General features: G+C 40.4%; 1 protein-coding gene and 1 non-coding gene across 3 annotated transcripts in view; both read right to left on the bottom strand.

Moving 5' to 3' along the window:
• Nucleotides 1–4,027, bottom strand: part of cstf2 (cleavage stimulation factor, 3' pre-RNA, subunit 2) — an 8,883-nt gene extending 4,856 nt beyond the window's left edge. For both annotated transcript variants that reach the window (XM_031862661.1, XM_031862663.1), the window contains exons 1-7: nucleotides 3,930–4,027; nucleotides 3,615–3,693; nucleotides 3,250–3,419; nucleotides 3,028–3,164; nucleotides 1,327–1,446; nucleotides 1,040–1,162; nucleotides 617–740 (exon numbers count right to left, since the gene is read on the bottom strand). In XM_031862661.1, the coding sequence (XP_031718521.1) occupies nucleotides 617–740; nucleotides 1,040–1,162; nucleotides 1,327–1,446; nucleotides 3,028–3,164; nucleotides 3,250–3,419; nucleotides 3,615–3,693; nucleotides 3,930–4,026 (850 nt within the window). In that variant the 5' untranslated portion in view covers nucleotide 4,027. The remainder of the gene's footprint in view (nucleotides 1–616; nucleotides 741–1,039; nucleotides 1,163–1,326; nucleotides 1,447–3,027; nucleotides 3,165–3,249; nucleotides 3,420–3,614; nucleotides 3,694–3,929) is intronic.
• Nucleotides 4,028–5,931: 1,904 nt separating this feature from the next.
• Nucleotides 5,932–6,004, bottom strand: trnav-uac (transfer RNA valine (anticodon UAC)). Its single transcript has one exon. It is a non-coding gene; the product is annotated as a tRNA-Val (tRNA).
• Nucleotides 6,005–9,210: the final 3,206 nt, after the last annotated feature.

Genomic DNA, 9,210 nt, shown 5'->3' with positions numbered 1-9,210 from the left:
ACACACACACACACACACACACACACACACACACACACACACACACAGAGGTGAGGAGGGAACTTTAACATTAAACAACAAACAATATCAAAACAATTAAGAGAGAATGAAAAGAGTCAAGCTGATGATAATCTCTTAAAATCAGGCTCTGGGGACACCTAGTGAACCCAGTGAGCCATGACATGTGCAACATGAGAGGTAAAGGAGCGCCGCAGTCATGGTTGTCATATAAATAAGTGCAACTTTACACAAATAACTGGTAAAAATCAACTTTGGACTGAAGAACAGCCGAACCATCGCATCACATTGTACTGATAAAAATGCATGACTGTCGCTTTGTTTGCACCTGCTGAAAGAGTGATGAGGGGGGAGGTCGCTCGCACTGCTGCACGACAGTTTAATGGAAATTATAATATATAAATAAAATACTATAAAATGCCAAATCTATGTTGCTGCTTGAATAAAACCCTGCAATGTGGAGGTTCACTGGAACGAGTGCAATGAAACAGTCACGCCTCACACATGAACCGTCAATGACCTTAGCAATACACTGTGTATAAGCATGACGCTTGTTCAGATGGAGATGTAACTATGCATGCAGTCTGATGAGGATTACCTGGAGGCCCGACTGGTCCTGGTGCCGGTCCTTGTCCTGGTCCTGGAACAGGCATTGGTCCAGGGACAACCCCCATGTTGGGGGGCTGCATCATTTGAGGGGCTCCATTGACATGCATTCCAGGCTGATCAGACGATTAAAAAAAAGAAACATAATTAATTTAACCTAAACTTTCATCTTGAGACATTTTTTCCCTGAATGAAACTTACACGTTTATTGAATTCTGAGACTCGGCTGATCAACTGGTTTTCATCGTTAGAAAATTAGTAAATTTGTGACATTAGCAGACTACGGACTGCAGCGTTGCTCTCCAACACTGTTCTCATCAATATTTATCTATTTTCAGGGTAGAGAGTGTGACTATTTTGTAGAACAGAATTGACATGACACTGCCTCTAAAGAGTGAAGGACTCTTGCGTTTACCACCGGCTGCGGCTGAGGGACCGGCACGCTGGGCGGAGCAGAAGGGGGGTTGAGCGGCGGTGCTCCTCCAACCGGCCCGCTGGGAATCAGAGGCTGGACGGGTGTCTGACGGTGGAGCATTTTCTGTATGTGGAGCATATGGAAGAGCATCTTTTTAAAAATAAATGTGCAATGGTGGCTTCTTCGACTAACGACAAGGCCACAGTCAGACGAAGCTTGCGCTAAACAAACAGAAGATCATGCAAGATTTGACAAATGTCTTCATTCCGAGTCTGCTCTGCTCTCACCAGGGCGATCTCAGGGTCAACAATCCGCATGACCACCTGGGCCTGCAGCAGAGCATAGGCCAGCTGAGGGTTCTGCAGCAGCATGTTCCTCGCCTCCTGGGGACTGTTCTGCACACACAGCTGGAGACAGAAATCACATTGTCACCAAAAAGAATATTGGAATATGACATCACAAATGGGCAGAGTACAAAATAAATAAATAAATTTGGAGCCTTTTACATAAGAGCTCCTCGTTAAAATAAACCTGTTTTGTTCTTTTACTTCCCGACAGGTTGGACACACTCCTGTATTTTTTGCTGCCCACTTATGATTCAGACACATACCCGTATCCGACTGAAGCGGCTGCATCAGCACAAAACATTAAACAAAGTCGTCCAATGATATCTGTGCTCTCAGGATCGGAGCCCAAGCTCTCACACTCTGATCAGCATACGGAGCTGTCCCACTCACGCACACTTTGGTGCGACAAAACACTTCTCCAGTCGGAGGGGGAGAAATATCTGCAGTGTGGTATTTCTCTGAGCCTAATGAAGAAGGCTGCCAGATGTGCAAAGATAAGGCTTCTCTGGCAGAGCCGAGGGAGACAGACTGCACATCGCAGCCTCCGTTAATGAAAAGGGAAGTAAGAGCACGCGCATATAGTCGTCACCCTGGAGGCGATTTAAATTGAGAGGGGAACATTTGTCACCATCTTCTTGGGGGACTAAAGAGGGTGAGCAGCATTAAACATACAGTTTGAGAATATTACTTTTGGGGAAAACTATAATACAAATATATGAGATTCATGAGTCTTTTTGCTACTTTCAACAGGAAGTTGTCATTCTATTCTCGAAGATGCCAACTAGCACGAGAATAATGCATCAATGCTATTGACGCACCAGACCCAGAAATCAAGTTATAACACCAGAGACAAGGCATCATAACTGACCATTAACCCTTTCATGAAAAACGGGGTTTTGTATTACTTATTTATCTCATTATCTTAAATATGGACATAATGTACATTATTTTTTTAGAAACACAAAACTATCCGAAAAATAAGAACATTTTGATGAGAAAAGTTGCATTTAGGATTTATGATGGATTTTAAACGCATGTAGAAAAAAAAGTTTAAAAAAGTACTTTATCAGAATTCTCAAGACAAATATCATCATTATAGAAAAGTAACATCAGTCAGGTTTTTGGCTTACAACCGACTCATAACCAATAAATAAAATAGGCAAAAATTAATTTAACTCAGGTTCTCTCCAAATCAAACCATGTTTGTAACCTTTCTGACCTCAAAAGGGAAAACTACTAGAATGTTAATTATTTACAAAAACATATCAAATTAAAAAAAGCAACTTTACAGTGAGCTCTGAACAGCCTCTTCCGCCATTAAGAAGAAGGGACACAACCCAAATGTGATGCTCACACACACAAACATGACAGCTCATTTTGCTTATAAGGACTATTGATATATTGATTGACAGTGAGGTAGACCATTGGTTTATTTATTAGCCTCATTTTAAACAGTGAGCGTAAGGCAGACATTCTACTGGGACTGATGAGTTTTCGTGGTTTGGGTTTTCATGCTAAATAAATCAATTAAAAAATGTCTATAAGGAAAGGTTATGCAAATTTGATTTGTAACATACTAGTCACAGGTCAGAAAAGCTGAAATATTTGCTATTAACAACAGGAGTTATTAAAGCAGCCTACCTTCATCTGTTTCATAAGTTCAAACATCTGCTCGGGGGGAAGACTGGCCACAGCTCTGCTGATGGACTCTGGGGCTTCCTGTGGCTGGATGTTGTCTCCATAAGGAGACTCAATGATGGGGGCTCCTGTTCCCAAACCTGCGCAAGACAGAAATAACTGTAGCTTCGCACATACACATCTCAATAAAATCCCCAAAAAAGCCAAGAGGTAATAGCCGCTTACTTTTGAGCTCTTCCTTGTTTTTCTCACTGGCTGCGTTGTCGACACGGAGGGCTCGACCACTGAACTCTCTCCCGTTCAGGTTCCGCATGGCACTGAGGGCCGTCTCCTGGTCCTGGTACTCACAGAAACCATATCCCTTTGGCTTTCCTGTTTCCCTGTCATACACCAACCTGAGCACAAAGGACACATATCATCATGTCTGATAGTCCACATGGTTTAGAGTTCACAGGGGAAATCCAGGTGCATAAGCTTGTATTGTCGGTTTGTTTATACTGTGTTAAACAGTAAAAACACCAACTCTTGTATCTGGGGTTTGGGGCACATAATGATGGAACCAGAAGATGAATGGCTCCTCTTTCACTCACCTGAAGCTAACAACAAGTCCCACTTCAGAGAAGATGTCTTTCAGCTGCTCCTCTGTAGCTTCATACGGGATGTTCCCCACTAAAATAATAAATAGAGAAACGTTAATTGACAATACAATTAAATATACGTTTCCATTTAACCGATAAAATATTTGTTTTCTCGTTCTTCGGGTCGTTACGTTTGTTCCCTCGTTGCCAAGCTAACAGCAACACTAGCCGGCTAGCAGGCTCTCATTCATTAGCCGTTGGTTTATCAACGTATTACGTACCAAATTGATTAAACCGCCAGTGACGAGGTAACGGTAACAAACTTACCAAACACTGATCGTAATGAACGATCAACGGCTGGGTCTCTATTCGCGGCGATAGCAGCGGCAGCTGCAGCCGCAGCAGCAGCGGCTAAATTCGCCATTTTTGGGGGGACACAAATTAATGTGACACCAGGAAATAATACTGAAACAATATCCGGTTGTGAGGGGAAAAAAGGCCACATTCAAATAACAACAGTGCGACCTTTCCTAACCTTTTGACCAATTGACACTATCTGCTAGCTAATTTGTTTTCTTTTTAATAGTGAAGTAGCGGTGAACAATAGCTGAAAGCGGGATTTACTGAAGAGCAGAGCGGGTCAAAGAAGTTAGCATAACGTTACATCGGAAGGATAAATAGATGGCGCTGTTGTCCGCGGTTAAGTAAACTAACCTAACTACTTGTTTGGACCGCTCTCCAGCACTGTGACAACAAATATCAAATGCTATCAACTGATAATTCCTTAATTGAAAAGTAAAACAAGTTGACGGGTAACGCAATGCTCCCGAAGATCCAGTTATCTGCAACAGAAGATTTGGTGAGTAATTCTTATAAAGGTGAGCAAGGTTACTGAGTTTTAAATTAAATTGTGTATGGGCTAAAGTTAATCTTAACTCATAATCTCACTAATTGGGAGTGTCAGTTAACACTTAGCTAACACGTGCCAGTTCAAGCCTGATGAAACAGCAGTGAGACCAGCAACGATGTATGAGATGATTTATGTGAACCTAAATTAATAATTTAACGTTTATTGTCCTCACTAAATTTATGTTTGGCTGGATTGATCAATGCAGTGAAGTTAAAATGTAAATTAACTTTTATTATTACACATGTTACACAGCACACAGTGAAATGTAGCCTCTGTATGAACTCATCTGATCCCATGGTCCATTATAATGAATTTCATAATTGATGCATTTAGAAAAACGCTAAACTATTATTTAAATCTTAAGTTTGTCTCCTACTTGACATAAATACAGTTTTGTTTCATCCACACTTAATTTACAGACACCGTGTTTTAATATGAAGACACATCTCCTTAATGCCATTTGGTCAACATTCTCATTGTTAAATAATTCGGTGTATCACCCAGATTAATAACAGGAGCTGTTTTTAATATCCAGTGGAGGTGACTGGCTTTCTTCTTGCTCATAACTGTTACCTAAGAGAGTCCATTTGACCTTTTTTTATTTTAGTGTGCTTCTTCGGCTGCATATTTTCCAAGAAAGTTGTCTTTAAAATCATAAGGTGACAGGAATTTTGAGAATTTAAGCAGGGAACAAAGGAATTGTGAGATTATTTTATTTTTAGATTTTGATTAGCATATACTTTATTCATATTTTTACAAGTAGTTTCAGAAACAGTATCATAATGTAGGTCTAATATTTAAACCCTTGACATTGGGTTATGTTTCCAGTATTGTAATTACTTTTCTATTTCTGTATCCCAAAACTCATAATCATGTAAGACAAATACAGCTTTTAATGTCAGCGCGTCTCTTCAAACCACAAAAAGAAACACTACCTGGCTACTTAATTATAGCTACACCTCTACTGTTGTATGCGCAATCAAACACAACTAATTAAAAACTTGAGAAAATGTTGATGTTTTTAGAGACACAGTCCGAGAGGTGTTACAACTAGGCTACTACTATATGTTTGTTATTGAGGTTGTGTTTAGGGATGCTGTTAAACTTGACAGGTTGAAATGTGATTCTAAAATTCTGGCTAAAACATCAGAAAGACAATGCAGTCCACTTCAACACCACTGTACACTACAACCTCAATAATATAGTTAAACTCTCAAAAAGTGTTGGTAAAGGTAGAATGTAATGGCTGTGCAGTTATTGCTGATTTATAGTGAAGTAGGCATGCAGTGCGTTTTCTATCGTTGTCCAGTTAATGAGGACCATTTTTGCATTGTCGGTCAAATCAACTTCTGAGAGCAACCGATGACAGGAGATGATCAATTAGGAGCTGTAAGCCTCGTCAGGACAGAAAACATCAGATGGTTCCACTGGGGCTCGAACCCAGGACCTTCTGCGTGTAAAGCAGACGTGATAACCGCTACACTATGGAACCTGAATATCTAAGTATGGCACCAGATCTGATCTTAACAACTCACGTTAACAGTGCGTTGACATCGATTGCATCTTTGTGTGATGTTAATCTCTCTCTCTCTCTCTCTCTCTCTCTCTCTCTCTCTCTCTCTCTCTCAGCTTCCTTGTTTCTAGCGTTAGCTGCTGGTGTTTTGGTTCCGTTGCGAGTCGATCCGTCTCGGGACGTTTAGCTCGTGTGGCCGATCTATGAGGTACATTAACGATGGTTAACATGCAACGGCCAGCCCTCGCGCTGCCAGCTATGAAGTGGCTTACATGTCGTGTCTCGAGCCTGCATACGCTGCAAATGACATGACATAGGGCTATTGGACTGAGGTCAAATCAGCAGACACTCGGATCTCCGTGGTCAACCAGCAGACACTTAAATTGTAGTGCGCCTATATGCTGAAATTCACGGTAAACGCATTCAAACGGCACAGATCGGAAGCGAGAGAAGGATTTTTCAAAGTTAACGGAAAGATTAACGTGAGACAACATCCGGTTTTCAAAATAATCACATTCATGAGACATTTCTGATGTATCATTTCACGACAGGTTAACAGCAGACCACCTCAAGGTGTCACTCAGAGAGAACCAGGACATTCTGATGTAGCATTTCAAAATTAAAGCCCTTCAAAATCTCATTCATGAGCCAACTTCAAATCACATTCATGAGACAATTTGTCTAATTTCAGATGGGATTTTAGAGGAAATGGTGCATAGTTACAAAATCATTCCACAACAGGTTAATAGCAGACCACTTCAAGGTGTCACTCAGACAGATCCAGGACATTCTCAAGTAGCATTTCAAAATTAAATACCTTCAAAATCTCAGTCATGAGTGAACTTCAAATCACATTCATGAGACAATTTTTCTAATTTCAGATTAGATTAGAGGAAATGGTGCATAGTTAAAAAATCAGTCATTGTCTGGAATTATTGAGAAAATACACTTCAAATATTCATTTATTAGATATTTTCTTGGTACAGATGTATGACTTTTATTTTGAAATATCTCTTAATTGGTACAGTAAATATGTCTGATTTTCGGTATGATTGGAGTCAACGATGTCCTGAACACATATCTATCAGTCATTTTCTGGAATTATTGAGAAAATACTTTTTATAACACTTCAAATATTCAGAAATGTACCTGTTTCTCGGTACAAATGTATGATTTTACTTTGAAATATCTCCTAATTGGTACAGGTAACATGTTTTATACATAATGTAAATATAATTCATTTCATCTCATTTCTACATCATGAAATTTGTACATACGCTTAGTTGACATCTTATTATGGAAACCGGATGTTGTCTCACTTAAATCTTTCCCGCTTAGTTGACATCTTATTTTGAAAGCCGGATGTTGTTTCACGTTAATCCCTCCGCTAATTTTTCAAAGTCCTTCGCTCGCTCCCAATCTGTTCCGTTTGAATGCGTTTACCGTGGATTTCAGCATATAGGTGCACTAAAATTCAAGCGTCTGCAGAGTTGACTACGGAGATCTGAGTGTCTGCTGAGTTCACTGCGGTGCTTTTGCGGCGTAAGTATTTGCGTTTGTAGTTTTACAAAGATGGCTAGGCTTATCCACCCAGCGAGGGACCAAGTGTGTGCAAAGTCAAACTTGTGATTTCTTTTCTTCTTCTTTTTACCATCAGTGGTTACCTTTTGTCAAAAACAAAGAGCTGTCATGAAGTTGTCCGACACATTCCAGAAATTAAACTTAAACCATATTACATAATTGTAGGCCTACATAACCCTTTGATATATTTAAAAAAATAACAATCCCATGTATACTTGTACTGCACTGCAGTAACGAGAGTAGAGTGTTTTGTTTAGGTTTGATATTTCATAGCTGATGCACAGCCCACCTCAAAGGTTTAAACAGTGGCGGGCTGTCAGGCCCTGCAAGGCCTTCTCTGCTGGCCTAAACAGAATCACAAAGTTATATCTATTTTATATTTTAATATTTTTTCAATATTATATATATATATATTTTAATATTATAATTTATAAAAATATTTTTCGCATTATCTTATTTTCTCATTGCACAGCTACTGTCTTCCTCAGTTGCTCTGCTTCCAGTGCAGCTTGTTTTAAGTAGAGCTTTTATCCAATCAGATTTCACCTCTGTGTCTCTAGGTAAGAACAGAGGCAGAGGCCTGCAGACTCACACGTGCATCCATGTGCAGTTTAAGTGAATGGGGACGATATTGTTGATTGTCATAGTGTTCAACCAATCAGATCTTTAGTTTGACATGTTGGCCGTATTCTTTAACGTGTCAGCGCCTGCTAGCCGGCCTATAGCTACGTCAGCATTACGTGCAGCTCAGTTTCCATGTGCAGCTCTGCCACGAGGTGCAGAGTGTGCTGTGATTGGTCAGTGGGCGAGCACGTGACTATCGTGAACCGAAACTTAACAGCAGAGGCTTAGTCGGGTAGTGAATCACATCACGTGATGCAGCTCAGCCAACCAAATATGGGCATTCTGACTCGAGGGAGATGTACCACACACCATGACACAGGGGGCTGAGACGAGGAAAGACATTGCAGAGCAGTATGTTCAAGTTGTGAAAGTAAAATCCTAAGATGACCGTTTAAACCTTACCCAGACTAGACTAGAGTAGAATTTCATAAAGTTGATCAACAGGTGTAAGCTCCATTGTTTTAGGCCAGTTAAAATAGTTTTCTGACCTACATTTAGTGCACCAGCCACTTTGTCACCTTTTTTTAATGCAAGGTCATTAGTTCAGGCCGTAAACAGGGAAATCGCTGTAGTGGATGTATTTATAGATCTGCATCTTGAACGTCTCCTCGTACAGGTTTCTGTTTGCAAACTGCAGAACTCATTACTCAGAGCGTGATTATATCCGTTGTATCTGCAAGTGTTTCTGCTGTGGTCTCTGCATCAAATGGATCTGTTACGAGTTCAAAACTGAATCTCACAGTCACAATTGTCCTGCTTATTCCTGCTCTGATGTTCAGGCTGCATGTTAGTTAGTTAGTTAGTTAGTTAGTTTACTGGTGTGGGGGTCTGAAATCAGTGTTGGCCTAATCAGTCCTACAATTTTTCTTCTCCTGTGTCTCTTAAAATCCTCCTTCAGCTTTGTCCTTCCATTTTTAGCCATTTTGACTGTATCTCTCCGGCTTCCTTATAGTGAGGGAAGGGCAGTAAGGCTGCCTTGG

The sequence above is a fragment of the Anarrhichthys ocellatus genome, unplaced genomic scaffold (assembly GCF_004355925.1).
Source record: "Anarrhichthys ocellatus isolate YVR2014 unplaced genomic scaffold, GSC_Weel_1.0 scaffold27, whole genome shotgun sequence".
NCBI lineage: Eukaryota > Metazoa > Chordata > Actinopteri > Perciformes > Anarhichadidae > Anarrhichthys > Anarrhichthys ocellatus.
The sequence above is the reverse complement of the archived record's forward strand: the minus strand, read 5'-3'. Positions and strand labels throughout refer to the sequence as shown.